Raw genomic sequence first — 21,488 nt, 5'->3', positions numbered from 1 at the left:
TATATACAATTTGGTGTTATGTAATATCATATACATTATATATAATGTATGATTTGTAACCCTTTGTTTTTTAAAACCATATGTTTGATTACTAATTTTTTTTTTTTTTTTTTTTTTAGTGTTTATTTTTGAGAGAGGGGCAGAGTGCGAGCAGGGCAGGGGCAGAGAGAGAGAGGGAGACAGAGAATCAGAAGCAGACTCTGGGCTGTGAGCTGTCAGCACAGAGCCCAACACAGGGCTCAAACTCATGAACCATGAGATCATGACCTGGGCCGAAGTCAGACGCTTAAAACAACTGAACCACCCAGGTGCCCCTGATTAGTAGTTTTTAAAATGTCTCTTGCTAAGAAGGCAGCATTTAAAAACTTAGGTCTGTCTTCATTTATGAAATGATCTTCATCTTAAATAACACAATTTGGCATGAAGTTGTTTATCACAGTTTTCAAAACCACATGTAAAGGTTTAAAGAGAGTAACAGTCAAGAGGTGTCTCCATCCCATGAACACAGTAGTTGCCCTGTACAGAAGGGTAAATAAATGAATGTCAGACCCTCAACAACCTCTTTTAATAGATAAGAAACTCCTTCATGAGGATGAAAAAGTGAAGCATGAAAGGAAGACACAGAAATATTCTAATTCCCCTCCTTCCTTGGGAGTAAAGAAGTGAAAAATTTTCTCAGATACAATACCAAGAAGGGTAGAGAGATATGTGTCCTCTTGCATAAAAATGAGCATTTGAATTAGTTTGAAACATTTTCAAGGGTATCACTTTAAGTCTCCAACCCTGTGTAGTCTATTTTTTACCACTCCTTTGATTTAATATTTTATTAGACAAGGGTAAATGTTCTGAAATTGGGGGAGGGGTGGGTAGTGGTGGAATTTAAAATAATGAACCCTCTTCTTAAAAAAAAAAAAACTCCAAAAACATAAAAGGGATAGGAGGCAACAAGATAAAAGTATACTGTAGACCAAGTTGTAGGGCAAATACTTAGTGATAGTCTAGGTCCAGAGAGCAAAAGTGACCAAAATTCGTGGACTAGGGCATCTGTATGGCTCGGTCAGCCAAGTGTCTAACTCTTGATTTCAGCTCAGGTCATGATCTCATGGTTCATGGGACCACTGTCAGCACAGAGCCTGCTTGGGATTCTCTCCTTTCTCTCTCCCCCTCTTTCTCAAACAAACATGTAAAAGAAAAAAATTCATGGGCATATTTATCTTTTTAGAGAAACAGTTTTGGTTACCTTTGACTTTGATACTTGAGTCAGTACTTAAGACAGAAGTCAAGCCTTTTAAGAACAGGGATATGAAGAATGGATCTACTGATGGTTGGATGGATATTGATGTTTGAAAATGTAGTGTAGATTTCTATCTCTATAACAGTCATTTTAAAACATTGCTGGGTTCTTAAGTATTTTTAGGTTCCCTGCAAAACTGAGCAGAAGATACAGAGATTTCTCATATATCCTCTGCTCTCACAAACGCAGTCTCCCCCATTATCAACATCTTGCCCCCAGAGTGGTATATTGGTTATAATTGATGAATTATGATTGACACATCATAATTACGCAGAGTCTGTAGTTTACATTGTAATTCATTCTTGATGTTTCTAAGGATTTGGGCAAATGTACAGTGACCTGTATTATCATTATGGTATCATACAGAATGTTTTCATTGGCCTAAAAATCCCCTGTGCTCCAGCTATTCATCACCTCCCCCAACCACTGATCTTCTTACTTTCTCTGTAGTTTTCCCTTTCTCAGAATGTCATATAGTTGGAACCATACAGTAAGTAGCCTTTCAGATCTCTTTTACTTAGTAATATGCATTTAAGGTTCTTCCATTTCTTTTTGTAACTCTCAATTGATTTTTCATTTCCATCAAACAAAATTTGAAAATGGAATGTATGGCATTTGTTCTGTATAATTATGTGATTTTTTTTTTTTGTTCTGTATAATTAAACAGAATATATTCCATTTTCATTGGTAATAAGTGCTTCCTCTTTCAGTCTTTTTTTGGTGGGGCAGGAGGACTACACAACACAATGATTTATAAAATGTTAATGGAATGTTCTGCATTAAAAAAAAATTTTTTTTTAATGTTTATTTATTTTCAAGAAACAGAGTGCAAGTGGGGGAGGGGCAGAGAGAGAAGGAGACGCAGAATCTGAAACAGGCTCCAGGCTCTGAGCTGTCAGCACAGAGCCTGACGCGGGGCTCAAACTCTTGAATCATGAGATCCTGACCTGAGCCGAAGTCAGACCCTCAACTGACTGAGCCACCCAGGCGCCCCTGTTTTACATTTTTATAAATGGAAACATTTGTATCAAGTAATTATACCATATTATATTATAACTACCAAAACAGCAGTGTCTTTGTTGCAGGATAAACCTGTCAGTTAGAGAGGTTTGTCAGGCAGGTTTTTTTTTTAAATAATTTATTGTAAATCAATCACAAAAGTTTTATATCTTTATCTTCCAGGATCTATAAATACTCTTAAAAAATTCTATCTTAAAATATGTGTTTAAATGGGATAAGAATTATAATGAAAGCACATTAAGCTTTCTGGAAGACAGTTTGGTGGCATATATTAAGATATTTAAAAATGAGAGTGTCATATCCTTTGACCTAAGAAATAAACCCATGCTGTCTTAAGGAAGGAACAGAGATACAGAAAGATTAGCCCAGGGGCACCTGGTTGGCTCATTCAGTAGAACATGCCACTCTTGATCTCTGGGTTATGAGTTTGAGCCCCATGTTGGTGGACATAGAGCTTATTTAAAAAAACAAAATTAACTTAGAACTAACTATACTTCTTTCAACATTACTATTTCTGGGGACAATTTGGAAACAATGTAAATATCTATAATTGGGAAATGGTTTCTCAGTGAAATGGCATCCCCTGAGTTACAGCTGATAGCATGAAACACAAAAATTTTGTATAGTCCTAATTACCTGTGAAAATCCTTAGAGAGGCAATATTGGTATGTATCCTGTCTTAATATATCCAACAGAGCTGGTTTTTCCTCCAGAAGGGAATAGTTGGTTGTTTTTTTTGTTAGTAGGAGCTATGAATGCATGAAAAATACCTGTCTAAACATTAGAATCCTAGAACAATAGTTATTCACAGGAAGTTAAGAACTGAAACTTCTCCCATATTCATCCTCAGAGGCATGTACCCATAATTGGAATCATAAACACTGGTGATTTGAATGTATATAATTTCAGTGTGCACATAATTCAACTATTAGATGTCAATATCATAGATAAAGAAACTACAAAATGACTAGAATGAAATGTACCCAAAAAATTTCAACAGTGATTATCTTTGGGCGACTTTTGTTTATACCTTTCTAAATTTTCTGTGAACAAACATGCATTACTTTTTTAATTAGCAAAAGTTATTTAAAATTACCCTGTACAGTGGTGAAAATTATGCCTTCTTCGACCAATCTCACCCAGGTATTGGAAGGATTACTGAGATATTTGCTTAGCTATTATTTAAAAGCTGTGTTTGGGGGCGCCTGGGTGGCGCAGTCGGTTAAACGTCCGACTTCAGCCAGGTCACGATCTCGCGGTCCGTGAGTTCGAGCCCCGCGTCGGGCTCTGGGCTGATGGCTCAGAGGCTGGAGCCTGTTTCCGATTCTGTGTCTCCCTCTCTCTCTGCCCCTCCCCCGTTCATGCTCTGTCTCTCTCTGTCCCAAAAATAAATAAACGTTGAAAGAAAAAAAAAATTTTAAAAGCTGTGTTTGGATAGATCACATGTAAATTTGTGGTACATTATATCCTAAAATTTGCCTTTAAACAGAAAGAAAGGGCACCAGGAAGTCCTCTGATTTTTCCTTGGAATAACCACTGCATAGTAGATGTCAAGATAGCTAGAAAGGACCCAGTTTTTAAAGAGAATAGATTTTTGTTTTTAATGCAGTTTATGCATTATACATTTTCTGAACGTTTTTATTCATTTTTGAGACACGGAGTGTGAGTGGGGGAGGGGCACAGAGAGAGACAGACACAGACACACACACACACACACACACACACACACACACACACACACACACACAATCTGAAGCAGGCTCCAGGCTCTGAGCTGTCAGCACAGAGCCCGACTTGGAGTGGGGTGGGGGGGCTCGAACTCACGAACCATGAGATCATGACCTGAGCCGAAGTCAGACGCTTAACTGACTGAGCCACCCAGGTATCCCTGCATTATATTTAATTTACTGTGTACTGGTTCTAATATCAGGAAAGTGCTATGCGATTTATCTTTCCAACACTTTGAGATGAATATCTATTTTCAATGAAATTTTAACTTGTTTTTAATACCAATTTTACAATTGAAATAGTTCAAACAAGAGAGGTAAAACAGCTTACTCATGGCCACACAGCTAAAGGACAGACCTGTGTAATTTCATGATAAAATATTGGCTCTTGGCTTATATTTTTTATTGCCATGTATAGTATTCAACACGCATTCTGAAAATGAATAGCTATGTTCTTAAGGGCCTGTATGTGTTAGCTGATTGCTTTCAGAGAGTAGACACATTTATTATTTTACATACTTTAAAGTCCATAGTATATGGAATCGTGACTAGAACCCCAACCCTGTATTCTCAATATTACTTCCTTTTGTTTCCCTGTACTTAAAGTAATACATTTTTATACCTAAAAAATTTAAGAGGAAAGGAATTGGCCAGAGAGATAATTAGGAATTCATTCTTATGACTGGTCCATTTTTGCTTCGCAATGTGACCCTATCATCTTTGCCACCATAACCCTTGTTCTACTCCTGTTCCTCCTTTTTTTTGTAAAAGAGCAAGAGGTAGGTGTCTGACTGGCTTGGTCTGTAGAGCATGCGACTCTTGATCTCAGGGTTTTAAGTTTGAGCACTATGTTGGGTGTAGAGATTACTGAAAAATAAATTAAAAGAGCAAGAGATAAGTGTACAGACTATAATTATAAACAGATTTGTATTCATGATTGTTATATGTGGAAACAAAGTATGCTTGTAAAGAGGCCATAGAAATCTCTTCTAAGTTTTATTAAACAACTGAAACATAGGACGCAAAGGAAAGGCATATAGAGCCTTGAATAGCCATCGGAGTAAGTGGACTGATGTCAGCTTAGCTTCTTTTTCCTGTTTAGTCTTCTCTAGAGTACTGATGAGAAGATGTGTCTAACGGCCATGATTCTCTAGTTGTTGTTGATATCTACTTCCACCATTGTTTCTAAAATGACATCAGAAAGGCAGTTCATTTGTTTCATGTTATCTATAAAATCTTTTCAGTCATTGCAGAAATAGTGTTTCTGCATGTAATAAATAGTGTTATAAAAATAGTGTTCCTGTATATAATAATTTCTGCATAAAATAGGCTTTAATGTCAGCACACTTGAGTTGGGTTTTATTTTGTGTTTTTAGACCTCGGTTAAAATTTGGCCCTGTCCTCTGCTAGTTGTCTGACTTTGATCTGGTTAAATAACCCTTGAGTGTCAGAGAAGGGAATAGGGCGAGGGAGTTAATGTGCAGTAGGATGAAACGTGCTGTTGCAAGCTAATGCCTGGCATAGAGGAAGTCTTCAGTGTTCCTTTTCTCTTTCTCATCCCAATTCCTCTTACCTGAAGTTTTTAAATTTTTTTTTCCTGTTCTAGGTGGATTGTAGACATGGAAGGTGCACCAGGTACCTTATATGAAGGAGAAAAATTTCAACTTCTATTTAAGTTTAGTAGTCGATACCCTTTTGACTCTCCTCAGGTAACTGCCTTGCTTTTTAACATTTTATTGTGTTTTTAGATTATAGCAAAATACTAAATTAGTGACTTTTTACTAAATACAAACTTAAAAAAAGAAATCCATTATAATTATGTAAATAGATTTGTTCCTTTTTCTTATTTGTAATATAATCAAGATCTTAGGAACATTTACTTTATTGAGATTTGGACTTTGCTTTTGTACTTCCAAGAAGTTAACACTGTTCTTATTCATAGATGTTAGTGGAAAAGGGTTTGGAAATCTAACCCAGGCCCAGGGGTTGTGGGAGAATTTAACATTTTGGAATACCTGGAGGCACTTATTCCTAAATAAGATGATAGAATAATTGTGAGGAGGCAGTGCTTTGTTGAAAGGAACACTTTCTTGATTTTGCATTAACATGCTGTCTTTGTAGGCTTTTAGTACTGTAAAGATAGAACATATTACAAGATGTTGAATATCTAAACATAAGCCCTAAATCTGATTATTATAATTTGAGGCACAGTTAGTTTAGGTAATGGGTTAATACTTAGACAAATGATAATGGTGATAGAACTTTTTTGAGAGCTGTTTAACTGGTGAATGATTAATCCTTGGAAGTTAGAGAAAAGGAGACTCTAGGATGGCGTCCACATTGCTGGCTTGGAAGATGGGTGAATGAGTTACTAGTGGCAAAATGTTAAGACTTAATGCCAACTGTGTCTCATATTGCTGGATAATGAGGTTATGGATAATGAAATTTCCCAAATACCTAAAATTCAACATTTGAAGTGCTAAAGTATGTTATTTTTGAGGAAAATCATATTTTATTGCCACTTTAAATAGAATATACCTAACAGTGCTCTTGGCCATGTAGGGGTACAGATGGAAGCCAGTTATTGTATTGTGCTATAAATAAAGAGGTCATTGTTTTAAGGCACAGAATTAAATGGAACTGGACTCCTTGAGTGCTACAGTTTTTTAATGTGAGCAGAAAATTAAGATAAGCTTATTTTTATTATTTCATAAAAATAAAGCCAAGGATAATGACCTTTAGGCCTCTATAATAAGCACCTGTAGACTATGATCAGAAACCAAAGCAAACATCTTCTTTCTCTCTAGAAAACCATCTTCACCTTTTGTTGCCTTTTGGCTTATTCAGATTGTTAATGCTTAAAGGCAGTGTGGTCTCAGGTATTCCCTTCTCACCTTCAACCTGTTCTACTTCACTTCAGCTAAGTTTGTGGAAGGTATATGAAGGAAGAATGTGATTTATGAACTCCAAAATGTTGACTAGAGGGATATTGGAGAAGGCTTACTCCAGGAGCCCACAGATTGTTTTATCATGTTTTATCAGAGGAAGATAATATTTCTGTAAATAGGAACCAAGGCAAAAGTGTCCTCTAAACTCTCTCCTTAGCATTTAATTCTAAATCAAATATCACTCTGCAGCATCATTTGAATTTCATCTTGAATATTTCTGTAAGTTAGAACATATATAATGAATTCTATCATATCTCAAAAATTTTTTTTGTCCTTCCCTGGTTTGACTTCTGCCCACTTTTCTGATTCTTCTGATTTGGGATTCTTTATTCACTACCCCCGATACTTCTCACTCTTTTCTGTAATGTCTTCAACCATCTCAAGCGGCTGACTCCCAGATCTACAGTTATGTGTACAACCTCTTCCTGAGGTTTAATTTCACACCCTTGTTGGATATTGCTACTTAAGTACCTCCAGATGTCTCAAATTTAACACTTCTAAACTCAATCTTTTCCAATAATAAAATAAGAAAAAAATTTTTTTTCCTTGGGTTATTGTCCATCTGTCTGCTTTTGTTGAAATTCTTTTCTTCACCATTAAATGCAGCTTTTGAGGTCCTTTTGCAGTGCTTAAGTCAGTCCCTTCTTATCTTACAGTCAGTGGTGTACTCCCAAGTTTCCATCTTTCATGCGGGCTATTATGTAATAGCCTCTAGTTCTTTCCACCCCCCACCATCCTTTGACAGTGCTGCTAGATTTCTCTGAAGGCGCAGTTACCTCATTGGTTTGCACAGACACACAACACTACCACCACTACTACAACAATCCCTATCCTCCTCCATAAAACTTCTAATGCTTCTTTATTTTCTGTGAAGTCAAGTCTGAAAACTCTTTAGCTTAGTGTTCAAGTACAAACTTAACCATTTCAGCCTCACATTTACCTCCATGACTTCTATGTAGTAATATTTGTATCATATTTTCTACTGTAAATTCCATTCTGATTTTGTCTTGTAACAGCTCTAATGAAGTGGTTAGGGAAGATGGATTCATTCTCGTAAGTGAAGAAAGTGAAGTCTATAGAAGTAAAATGTCTTGTTCATGGTTTAAAAGCTAACTTGTAGGATAGTCAAGACTTAAAACCCAAGTTACCTCTTTCCATGCTGCCAATTAGGTCTGAGTACCAGAATGGGGAAAATGCCTATTTATCTAGACAGTAATATTATCTCTAAAAGTGAAGGATTATATATAGAATGATAACTTTGAAAGCTCTGGGCAGTTGTTCCCAGTCTTTTGGACTGTGGGGATTCCTTTTTTTCTTTTTTTTTCCCCACTCTTCTCATGGTTTTTATTCAACATTGATTTATTCAACGTGTGTGTGTGTGTATGTTTTTTAATCCAAGTTAGTTAACATATAGCATAATACTGGTTTCAGGAATAGAATTTAGTGATTCATCACTTACATACAACACCCAGTGCTCATCACAAGTGCCCTCCTTAATGCCTATTACCCATTTAGCCCATCCTCCCACCCAGCACCCCTCCAGCAACCCCTAGTTTGTTCTCTGTATTTAAGAGTCTCTTTTTGCCTCCCTCTCTGTTTTTATCTTATTTTTCCTTCCCTTCCCCTATGTTCATCTGTTGAGTTTGTGAAATTCCACATATGAGTGAAATCATATGTCTTGACTGATTTATTTCGCCTAGCGTAGTATACTCTAGTTTATCCACGTTGTCGCAAATGGCAAGGTTTCGTTCTTTTTGGTTGCAGAGTAGTATTCCATTGTGTATATATACACCACATCTTCTTTGAGGATTCCTTTTTAAACATCACTCCACAGAAGCTGTGTATTCTAGTATCCATGATTGAGAAGAGCTGCTCTAAGTCTAGTAATACTTTAAAATTATTTTTTTAGTTTTTATTAATCACATCGTCTATATGATTACAAAATAATTATAATGGTCTAACAGTCAGTTGCTTGATGTGCATATCAACTTTGAGGTTTTCCAATAACTGAAACTTTCCATTGGTCTATTGCCCTGGGGAAGTGATTAGAACCACTCCAGGGCAGTAAAATTCCTCATTCACCACAGATTTTATTTGATGAGACCCAGAAACACTGGCACTTGCTGGAAAATTAGTTTTTGATCTTCCTGTGCAATAATTAGTACTGAATATACCACTACTTACAAAAGTAGAATTTGGGAAAATAAACCTAAAATAAGCCAGTCTGTTGTGAGCTTAGTACTTTTGCATCTGTAAGTTAGATCTTTAAGACTGTATTAACTTTATAGTCTTTTGTGTTTTCTTTCCCTACTAGTTGTAGTTAATTTCTCATATATCTCGCTTTATAGTGAAAAAGCTGCCTGTCTAAACAGGTGTTTGGCCCGGTCATTTGCTTTAAAAGAAACAATAATGACAACAAAACCTTTTTATATTGGGAGCAGAGATGAGGCACTTTTCCATCACTGTTTTCTGCTAATGTGCACTTACCATCAGCCATACAGAAAATAAAATATCTTTCTGTATTATATTGTTTTTCTGTGCTAGGATCCAGGTAAGTGATTGGTTGGTTTTGAATTAATGGGTATTTAAACATGAATTATGTGCCAAATACTGTGCTCTGTACTTGAGAGATAAAAAAGAGTACAGAAATTAAAAGGCATCGGGCCTGCCTTTAATAATTGGTTAGGTATGTGGATAGTCAGACACAGATTAATTCATTCTGTAAGGGGTGGAGGGCATAGGTATGAGAGATAATTTGGGCTGGAGGATCCATCATAAATGGTGTAGGACATTTATATCCCATTGTAAGAATTTTGACTTTTACTCAGAATGAGTTGAAAAATCTTTGAATATTTTGAGCAGAGGAATGACATCCTACTTAAAAGGAAAAATGTGGCACATTGATTGTTGGGTGTACAAGAGTACAGGGAGACCAGACCACTATTGCATTAATCCAGGTGAGAAGTGATGGTGGCTTGCACCAGAAGGGTAGCAGTGGAGACTATGGAAGGTGGCCATATTTTGGACCTTTAAAGGTTGAGCCAACAGGATTTGCTCATGAATTGAGGAATATGAATGAGGGAAAGGAGACAGAGAAGACTTCCACAACTTTTGACCTAGGCAACTAGATGGACCATAAATTGAAGTATGAATTGTATGCTTTGGGGGCAAAAGAGAAAGCAGTGACCAATTTAGATTAAGATGAGGAGACAGAAAAACCTGTTTGTACTGGGACTTAAAGTACAGGAAGAATTTATGTCAAAAGTGGAGCAAGTCACAAGAAGACGTGGCCTCTTCTGAGATTTGTGAGCAAATATAGTTTTATGTATAGATGCTGGAGGGCTGTGGGAGAAGATGAAAAAGGAAGGATGTTTTGGGGTTTATCCAAGAGAGTCTTGCAGTATGAAGGATTTGGAGATTTATCTCGAAGGAATTGGGAGGTATGGTCACCTCTCCATCCAAACTGTGAAGTCCTCAAGTTTAGTGTCTAGTGTTTTGCTTCTTTTCCTTTCTACTTCGTCACATTAGCAGTCCTTCTGTTCCAAATATCTATGATCTTATACCGTCTTTCTCTGTCAAAACATCCCATTTGAATGCAATGAAACTGAAACACATCTATATTATCTTGCAAATGTCCTGGTTATACCTTGTTTTTAATTAAGCTTTTCAACTCTAATTTTTGTTGAAGAAATTTTAGGCATTTTAGAAATAGGTGGGGAAGTATTTTTTTAGGGGGAAGAGAACACTGTACTTGGTCCTGAAACCATACTGATGCTAAAAGTGGTGCTGGAAATATACTTGCCTTGATTACAAAGCTTTAGAAACACTGGGGCAGGTCACTTTCTCCTTATCCTTATCCCCCTTCCTATTCATGCCCCCTCAACATGGACCCTTTTGTTCTGTTGCTCAATACTCCTTCATTGAAAAGATCCAGAAACTATTTTCATAGTGTTCTCATAGTGTGATTCTCCTTGTTCTTTCATGTGAAGGGGGTTAAGCTTTCCAAAGTTTTAAATAACCATTTTTATTGCTTTAAGTTGTCTAGCATCTAGGATACCTGATGAGGAAAAAGTGAACAGTGAACCCTATTTGTTGAAGTCTGGTAAAGCAGAGGGAAGATAAATGGAGAGGACTGGTAGGCTAGAAGAACACAGCTTGTAAAGGAGAGAGAATGTACCATCCAGGGAACCCAAGTTTAGTTTCATTGTATCCAGGAATTTTGTCTGTGTAATACTTGAACTACTTGATGCTACTAATACATATTAAATGACTAAAAGGGGAGCATTGAATTAAAAACTATGCTAAAACTCCAAATCTCCAGTTATTTTTGTCAGATATTTACCATTTGTGCTAGCCTGCCTATATCATACATTATGAATAATTACATATCTGATTCCAACAAACTTTGCTTTTATGTTCAATTTCTGTAGTTGCCCATTGAGTCTTGTCATCTACTTACAGTTTTAATAAGAGAAAACATTTCCTTATATTGTTCCTAGGGAAATCTTTGTATCCATTTTGTAGATTGGCTTTGATATTTTATAGCCTGTTTTGTACTGCTTATTCTGGTCATGTGTTTTGACCTAGTTTGACACTATATTAGGTTACTCACTTTCTAATTAGTTGCAGAACATTAGTGTGAACTCAGTAGTATATGCCTTCCTTGTGGTCAGATCTCAGTATTTGTGGGCTCATTCAGTATCAACTTGATGTTTGGAAATCCTAATGTACTAGTACCATGAATTTCATATTAGAAACAGTTACCTAATTTCCATTCTTTATTTTGTCACTGTCAGTGGCTTTCATTCTCAGATTAGTAGTTTTATGAAAGACACTAATTTGGTACCAAAAGTTACCCAGGGGTTGGCTTGCTTAAAACTTTAGGTTAGATGTGCTTACTTAACCTCCAAAATTATGCGGATTCTGAGCATAGTTTTCTTAGATCGCACCTACTGTGGAAAATACACCATAATGATAGATGTTTGGAAATTTAGAGATGTCTGAGGACTGTTTCTCATGCAGACTCAGAACTTCAGATGTGATTCACGTGCATTAGATTTAAAATCATTAGATCTAAAATCATGGCTTTTTTCCCATAAAACAGCTTATTCTTTAAAATCTGTACTTCCATTTGATTGTTTGGTTTATGCAGTAGGGAGTGTGTGCAGTCTCTGTTAACTGTTTATATGCTAAATTTGAATTTGAATAAATTATTTAAAAAATAAATAACTTTTAAAATAAAGAAATACGCAATGTTCTTATTCCCTTTTGTTTCAAATTCATTGTATTCAGTTGTCTTCTTAAATCTGTTTTGGTTTTGTCAGTTACTTGGGATTCCCCTCAAAAAGTTTTTTTAATTCTGAAAACAGCTCTTCATCTCTTAAATGTTCAGAACTTGCTTGGCTGCAGTTAAATAACTGAAATGTCCATTTCCTCCTTTGGATTGTACTGTGTGTTAAATAAATGAAGATGGTTAAGAGCATGATCTAAAAGAAATTCAGCCTTGGTTACTTTCCCCATCACATGCAAAGAACCAGAATCGCAGAGTTTCAAACTGTCTGTGGAAGCTGCTTACCAGCCTTTTTACATGAATAAGCTGTTGAAAAAAGTTTTTTCTTTTATTTCAGGGGTTCATCCTGGAATGCCAGTTACATCTGGCATGTAAACTCAGCCTTTCCGTGTTTAGGCAAACTTCTAAAATTCTGTATCTGGCAGGTTAGGTCCTAGGGGCTATCTTAATATGTGCAGCTTATTGATTCCACTGTTTTAGGCTGGCTGCATTGGCCCTGCATGCAGCATGTTAAAAAGCCCCAGCTTTTTTTTTTTTTTTTTAAAGGTTTATTGAGATCTGATTAAGTTTATTACTTCAGTTCCCTTAGAGTTCAGAGCTGTTTCTGTCTTGATTTCTGGCTCTCCTCTGTGCTTGTCAGGGTCTGCTGCTCCTGCTGTAGGTGTCTTCTGCATTTCATCCCTTCTCTCCTGATTTCCTTGTTCATGGGTCCTTCTTGGCTCTCAGGCCAAGTGATTTAGTTTGTAATCCGTTCTAAGAGAAATACTCCTTTCCTTCTGCCTTGTGAATTGGCTATTCGAAGCATGTTGTGATAACCTTTGTATTTTGCTGTGTATTTTCCTTGATGGTCGCTGATGCATGCAAAGAAGATATCTTAGCAGTTCTTCATTTTTTGGTACTTTCAGAGCACTATTCTGTGTGACTTTTTAAAAAGGAGACCTTACTAGAAAAGAACTATCCTTTAAAATATATTTCGTGGCCAGGGGATAAGGTCTTGCTTGGGCACTGTTTGTGTTATTACTGAAAATACCCTACTGGCCAAACGGGATTTTGTGGCAGAATGAATCCCCCAGGGCAGATGCATATTCTGTGAGATTATAAACTCCCACTCAAGAAATCTACAACACATTGTGGGAATATCAAATGCATATAATAAACTACATGTTTATAAAAAATAGAATTTAAAATAATCGTGGGTAGACTCAAAAAGTATGGAGCTGCAAGACCATTTAAGCAGTCATTTCCTTTTAGGGTAGCACTTTTTTAGCAAAAAAGTGAATGAAAAGGGTAATAACACTGATAGATAAAATTGAGATAAATAATATGCTTTAAACACAGCTGTGCCAGAGTCAGGGATTGGGTGGTCTTCTACAATCAGGCAGAGCAAGTAACTTGATATCTCTTATTTTGAGACTTATTTTTAGTTTTCAGCTTTACTTTAGCTCTTTTCAGTGGAAATGGAGGGTGCATGACCAGAATTTAAAGAAATAAAAATATGCAAATGTGCAAAGTTATTCCTTTGAGAAGAAAATTCCTTTTGTTGTCTTATATTAGCTTCAGCCCAGGCAATGAGTTCCATATGTTAGTAGTATATTTGAAGTGTTAGAGGACTCCTGCTTATGAAAGAGTGCTTTGTTAAAATGTAAATATTTGTGAAATTATAATAAAGTCAGAATTGTTAGATAGATATTTTAAAAGCAAAAACCCAGCTTATGATAACTTTCCATAACATCCCATATTAAATAATGACATACCTTACCCTAGCCATACTTATTTCACTGGCTTTCTATAAAAGGGAAAATAAGTTATGCCTAGAATAACAAATACTTCATCAGTTTCTGACATAACTGAAGGTAGGGTTTTTTACTAAGATTTTGCTGTATTCAAGTGTGAGGCAGTTTGTAGGGCTGAGAGAGATTACCGTAAGTCTCTTTTGGGAAGTACTGGTTTATATTTGATGAGCTTTATAAAAATCTCATCATACCTATTGAATCTGTATCTATGAAAGTGGGACTCTTGAATTCTTATTTTTTAACCAAACCTTCGGTGATTTTTTTTTTTTAAGGTCAGGTCAGAAATTAGTAATTACTACTAAACAACAGAATAAAAATGGTACATCTTACTGCAGCATAAAATTAATGTAAAGATTGGTGGATTAATTTTTATATCAAAATAAGTAATTTTTTATGAAGTAACATATATAAGCATTCTTAAATATTAGACTTCTGCTTTCTTTGTCCTACTTTGGACTGTGCTTACAGATTCACCAGAATGTATGAATTCATTCTCTTGCCCATTCAGATGTTTAGTGTACATAGGGGTTTTGTTTTTAAATATGGAGTTATGTGTTTATTTTTGTTTTTTTTAAATACATTTATTATGTATGTATTTATTCCTTCATTCATTCTTTTTTTTGAGAGAGAGAGAGAATGTACACATGAGTGTAGGAGGGGCAGAGAGAGGATCATAAGCAGGCTTTACACTCAGGGTGGAGCCCCAACGGGGCTGGATCCCACAACCCTGGGATCATGACCTGAGCCAAAATCAAGAGTCGGACGCTCAACCAACTGAGCCACCCAGGTGTCCCAGTGTAGATACATTTAAGAAGCACTAGGGGCGCCTGGGTGGCGCAGTCGGTTAAGTGTCCGACTTCAGCCAGGTCACGATCTCGCGGTCCGTGAGTTCGAGCCCCGCGTCGGGCTCTGGGCTGATGGCTCAGAGCCTGGAGCCTGTTTCCGATTCTGTGTCTCCCTCTCTCTCTGCCCCTCCCCCGTTCATGCTCTGTCTCTCTCTGTCCCAAAAATAAATAAACGTTGAAAAAAAAAAAAAAAGAAGCACTAACAGGATTCTTAATGAATTATTAGGGCAAGGGAGGGAATAATAGATCTATTACCTTTCAAAAAACAGTGCTGAGGCAAGGAAAGTTGGAGAAAGGAAAAATTGTTAGAAGAATTGAGTAGAAGAGGCAGAAAAAAACAAGTAATTGGGAGACTCATTCAACCATTGTTTGTGTGTGTGTGTGTGTGTGTGTGTGTGTGTGTGTGTAGGCACATAGTTATTTGCTGATGAATAAATAGTAATTTGTATCCATCATAATGGACGAGTGAGTTTAGAGCAGGTGTTATATATAGCACTCATTTCCTTTTGCATGTAGTACCTTAGGTGATAGCATTGTTACAGGTGGAAGGGGTGCTCCTATCATCTAGAATTCATGTTGTCCCCAAATTGAATACTTTCATATGATTTCTATATGCAGAGAGCAATGAGTAGAATTTGAAAAAGCATTCTTATAAATATAGTAGTCTTTTGCTAGGCTAAAAATGCATGATTAATTTATGAATTTTTAAAAGGAATTTGTGAAAAATAGTTGAAATAAAAAATAGATGATCTGGGCTTTTTCCCTATATGTACCATTCCCTACGTGCTCATTCATACAGTGAAACCAGTTCTTCGTGAATTGATGAGAATAAACAATGAGCAGTTATTTTTTAGTTGCTTAGTTGGTTTTTAGAATAATAAGTTCTGTGGAGAATATTTTATTTCTTGATAACACAGAATATTTGGGTGTTAATGGAATTTTATTCTTTCTTAGGTCATGTTTACTGGTGAAAATATTCCTGTTCATCCTCATGTTTATAGCAATGGTCATATCTGTTTATCCATTCTAACAGAAGACTGGTCCCCAGCGCTCTCAGTCCAATCAGTTTGTCTTAGCATTATTAGCATGCTTTCCAGCTGCAAAGAAAAGGTAGGACTTTTCAGAATTATTCCAAGTAATATCTGTTCTTTTAGTTTGGGTAAGAAACTATTTTAATATATGATTTATTTGAAAGACTTAATGCCTTTTATTATGAAGTTATAGGTAATATCATGTTTAGTAATAGATTGGAAAATTACTGTGATAATTTTTCATTCCATGTAGAAGTCAGACATTGTTTTATATTTCTTAAACAGAAAAGTTCTGCAGATTTCTTAAATAATCTGAATTTTATTTCTGTAAGCATACACAGGGCAAATGTGTACAAGAAATTCTTGCTTCTGGATTTCACAATGGAAAGCCCCAGGAACAAGTTTTCATAGCTCCCTTCTCCACTCTGTTGGCTCCCACCCTATCATCCTCTTTTAGGGAATTTCCCAGGAGCCAGAGCTTTCCTATCATTATGATCATCATAATGACTAGGTTGAAGGAGGAGGATTAGATTACCAGTAGAATTTTCAGGACTTCCCTCTAATTCTCCTTTACTAATCCACAGATCCTGTGTCTGATGGAAAGGCAAAAATTACCAGAAACAAAAATCAAATGAGTCAAACTTAGGATACCCTTTTAAAGTATCTAAATCCTGTGTGCATTTCTGATCTTCTTGTCATTTCTGCCTGAGGGTTAGTGTAGCACAATATTCATATAATTCTATATTTTAAAGACTCTCTTTCATAAGGGTTTCCTTTTGTATTCGGTTTAAAGGAGAAACAAATTTACCTTATGTATTAGGGGGTCTGTGGGGTTATTTCAGCATTTTTTTTCCTGTGTTCTCCAAATTCAACTATCATTTTTACTAAATTAGTGTTTAGAGAACTTGAAGGTTAGTAACTCTGAAACACCAAGACACTGTTTGCAAAGTAAGTTTCTTGGAATGTTAGTTCCATAAGATGTTTCTTGGTGTTAGTTTTAAAAAAACAAATAGGTTTTTTTTGTTCAAAGAAGTATGGGAGATAATGGTTTAAATTGTATTTTCTAAAAATATGGCATTATAAGCCCTTAACGTACAGTTTTATATACCTAATATAAGAAAGAAAAAAACTTCCGGTGGTAAACTATTACACCATTAGTTAGAAGGTATATATCCCCATTCAGGAATATTAAAATGTGCAGAAAAATGTACACTTTAGAATAGAGGAAATAAGGTACATACTATCTAATTGTGGTATGACTTTTTAATTTAAGTTTCCTCTTTCCCTGTGAGCTTTTTCACATTGCATATAAAGGCTACGCTTGAGCTTTTGTTAACCCCAAGGGCTTTGGAAACAACTCTTACTCCTTTATTGCTTCCATATTTTCTCATCCCCCACACTTCCAATCCCAGCATACATAAAAATTTTTAGGTGTAGAGCAGAGCAGTTTGCAGTTACAAAGACTTCTGTGCCCGTGTTGATGTTTAATGTCTTCAGAAAGGTGAGGCAGTTAAGTATAAAATTTAATAAGAAAAATTGAGACAAACACCAGTGATGTGTGCACGTAACTCTTGCATGTGCCTTGAATTAATTAGCACTTTTTTACATTTTAATGTAATTTAAAATACGTGTAATGATTTACTCTTAAAAGCTAGAAATGACTATATTCTTTACCTCCTGTATCCTTTTCTAATCCTCACTATTCACATTTCAGTTTTCTAGTTTTCTTGCGTAGTTAGTAAATGACTAATTATTCCATTTAAATTATTGGCAAGCTATGTTATATAATATAAACTTCATTATATTTAAACAAGATAATAATCTGGAAGGTAGAATTCTGGCCACATTAGTTCTGTGAAATATGAGGAAAATTCAGCAAACATTTCGTAGGTACCTACTAGGTGCTGTTTTTACTGTGTTAAGTACAGGTTACAAACATGAAGAGGAAACTTGGTTTGAAACTGAGGGGATCTAGCTCCAAACAAGCTTTTAAAAATCTTTTAACTACTCACCAAAAGCTCTTCTTTTAAAAGAGGTGAATTTTACTCTGTGGCCAATGTGGTGCTGTGAGTTTCACTTTAATATTTGAGTTGAATACAAATTTTAATTTTTACTATAAGCATTTGGGAACTTTGATTTAGTCATAATTCTTTCACTCCAGTTTTCTTTTTCACAGGCAAGAATGGTTCCCTAAACTGAGGGCATTTAAATCCATTATGTCAGTAGATTTCAGTAGTTAAAAATAATTTCTGATATTGAGAGGGCTTTCAGTAATCTACCATTTATTCTCAGTGCCCTTGTAATATAGATTATCCAAACTTTCCAGCTTGTATTCAGTTCCTAAAACAATTTTGGTAATCCATCTTTTTGTATAGTTACTTTATTTTTCTAAGAACCATGTCTCTGTGATCACTTAGTATTTTGGTTGTATTCTTGACTTAAGCAAATAGAATGAGTGTATTTTCTTCCTTAAACGTGTGTGTGTGTGTGTGTGTGTGTGTGTGTGTGTGTGTGTGTGTGTGTGTATATGTATTTTGAAGATTGGGTTCTAATCAATATACAGAGAAAATGAGTTTATGAAATTTGTTGCAGTGGTAGCAGTTTATTCCACATGAACACAGATTATGACTTTGCAGGACAAACAGCAACAGACCATCTATTCTTTGAGGTAGCCAGGCATCTCATTTCATAATACTAATTTTTCAGGTATTTTCTTAATCTGTGTCAGCAGGGTAATCTTGGGATAGCTGTTTAACATCTTATACTCTACTCTTCCCTTTTGTTAAATCACTATTAACATTGACTTATAAGAGCGTTATAAGGCTCAACTAAGATCAGAGTTCTGTACCTGAGTTATAGAAGTGCCAAGTGGACTGCCTGTCTCCCTTCCTGTTGTCTAAGGCAGTCCTGCTCGCCATTAGTTGTTGGTTGGACCTATCATATTACCTACTAACCTGCCCTCAATGGCTTTAGTACAAACTTGACATGTTTCCAAATTTTTGTAGAGAGTCACATATTTGTTTTATGTAACCAGTATCCAACATTTTCAGCGAAATTCCCTTCCATAATCTGTCGTCAGTGTTGTTGGCATCACTTTTCCTGCTATAGCTCCCTTGGAGAGCTGCCATATGTTTCTAATATTATGCTAGTCGGGACATATGTATAGCAGAAATGCCAACATAGCTTTTCCCCTTTTTTCTTTTTATATATTGTTTGGAAACTGAATCTTTTAGTTTGTCCTTGGTGGTACTATCTTACAGGAAAACCATAATTCTTTGTGGAGGTCTATAAGTTGCTGTTAGTTTCTCAGACAAACCTAGTAAAGTAGACTTCTCTGCCTTTTTTTTCTTTTTTTTTTTTTAATTAGTTTCTAGAAGTAATTACTAAATTATTTCTAGGGAGATAAATGAAAGCAAAATTCTTTAAAACCTAATGCTACCACTTTGGGTTAATAGTTGGAACCTAATCCAAATCACACATGCATACCTTTTATTTTATTTTATTTTTATTTTATTTTATTTTATTTTATTTTATTTTATTTTATTTTATTTTATTTTATTTTATTTTATTTTATTTTATTTTTTAATTTCGGTGTCAAGACTCTACTTTTCCTGGAATATATTCATTTGTGCCACATAAACATTTGTATTTTTTATGCTGTCTGTAATAATTCTGCTAAAGCTTTTATTAAAACTGCCTCCTTAAATCTTCTTCTATTTTATAACTTCTTATCTATTTAAATTCTTTTTGGTTTCAGAGACGACCACCAGATAATTCTTTTTATGTTCGAACATGTAACAAGAATCCAAAGAAAACAAAATGGTGGTATCATGGTAAGCAGTTTTATTTTAGCATTTTGGTTTGAAAGATTATATATCTGTTTGGGGAAAAGAAGGGAATATATAACTGATGTAATTTTGTAATATAGAGAAGAGTCTTTAAAATATTTAAGACATTTAATGGATACGTTGGACTAGATTTTTAATGCGGCACATAAAATCATACCTATCATGTAAGTAAAATCTAAAATCACTTTAACATTCTAAAATGCTACCATTTTATCACTAAAAAAGAGTCTTTAATAATCTTTAAGTGAAATTGATATTAGTTATTGGAAACCTGTTAACTTAAAATAGAAATTTTGATGTCTTTTGTAATTACTTAATTCTGGTACTGTTCTTAGTGGCAGGAGGGGGAATCACATTGTAAGAGATGATCCATTAAATAAAGCTCTTCCTATTCTAATAGTTAGCCCTCAAAAATTTGTGGTTTTTCTGATTGTAGCTGTATGAATACAGTACTCTCCCTGATTTTGTTTTACTGATTCTGTTGGGAGAGTGCTGGTAGCTTTTTAATTGAAAACTGCCAGTCTTTTCTAAACTGACCTCACCTCTTCCTTAAAGAGGTATATTTGAAATTCACAACAAAAATTTTATACTCTTCAGTGTACTTTTTGAAGGGAGTGAACAAAACCACCCTGATGTATTCATCAGAGCATTTCCTTTATTTTTCTTTTTTTAAATGTTAGCCTAATAAAAAATGAGAACTGGGGCGCTTGGGTGGCTCAGTCGGTTGAGCGGCCGACTTCAGCTCAGGTCATGATCTCGCGTTTTGTGAGTTCGAGCCCCGTGTCGGGCTCTGTGCTGACAGCTTAGAGCCTGGAGCCTGTTTCCGATTCTGTGTCTCCCTCACTCTGACCCTCCCCCATTCATGCTCTGTCTCTCTCTGTCTCAAAAATAAATTTTAAAAAACGTTAAAAAAAAAATTAAAAAAAAAAAAAGAAATGAGAACTGACAGCTAATTAGTAAGAATATGATCTTCCCCCCCTTATCTTTCTATCAATTGTGAAACCTTCTGTTACCTGAGTTAATTTGAGTCAATTAAAAACTTTTTAAATTATAAAGTTCTGTAGGTGTTGAGATAAGTGATGGTTAGAATCAATACAATAGCACTATGCCAGCAGTTACATGTTAGAAAGCATAGTGAAAGAGGAATGCCCCTAAGAACCATGGAAAGGTAAATACTCATGTTAATGACAGTTATAGATGACCTAGAAGAAAAAATGACAAAACTTGTAAGAGCTATCAAAAAATAGAGATATTTGATGACAAACTAGTATTATATAATTTTCAAATTATAGGTTTAATATAATTTAGTAAAAATCCAGTGGAATGATGGGTGAGTGCTTGAAAGTTGGAAAAAAATAATAGGTGAGAAGAGCAGTTTGGATTTTGGACTAAAGGATAATGAAAGAGAATTGGTCTACTAAATACCAAAACATATTAATGCAAGAATAGACATCAAAATAGAATTACTCTTTCCTAGGCCTTTTTATATATAAGATTTGAATATATGGTGAATTAGGTGTCACAAATCAGAAGGCAAAAAATTATTTAGTAAGTTAACCTGTTAGAAAGTTGGTAATCATTTTGGGAAAGAAAAATTTACATTTTTACTTCATATATAAAATATTTCCTGTGGATTGAAGTAAGTACTTTTTTTTAAACAAGGGAAAATATTTTCTTAAAGTTCAGGATCAT

The 21,488-nt window shown here is 35.3% G+C and overlaps 1 protein-coding gene across 2 annotated transcripts in view; it reads left to right on the top strand.

Annotated features, from left to right (window-relative positions):
- Positions 1-21,488, top strand: part of UBE2W (ubiquitin conjugating enzyme E2 W) — a 70,703-nt gene that overhangs the window by 36,601 nt on the left and 12,614 nt on the right. Inside the window, exons 3-5 of one of the 2 annotated variants that reach the window (XM_047074047.1) lie at positions 5,648-5,750; positions 15,872-16,027; positions 19,706-19,781. In XM_047074047.1, coding sequence (XP_046930003.1) covers positions 5,648-5,750; positions 15,872-16,027; positions 19,706-19,781 — 335 coding nt within the window. Of the gene's footprint in view, positions 1-5,647; positions 5,751-15,871; positions 16,028-19,705; positions 20,516-21,488 lie in introns of those variants that run through there. The other variant, XM_047074046.1, reaches the window with a different exon arrangement.

This window comes from Lynx rufus, unplaced genomic scaffold, assembly GCF_022079265.1.
Source record: "Lynx rufus isolate CCGP_SWC_20201006 ecotype Redwood Valley unplaced genomic scaffold, mLynRuf1.p SCAF_12, whole genome shotgun sequence".
Taxonomy (NCBI): domain Eukaryota; kingdom Metazoa; phylum Chordata; class Mammalia; order Carnivora; family Felidae; genus Lynx; species Lynx rufus.
This window is presented reverse-complemented; position numbering and strand designations above follow the sequence as displayed.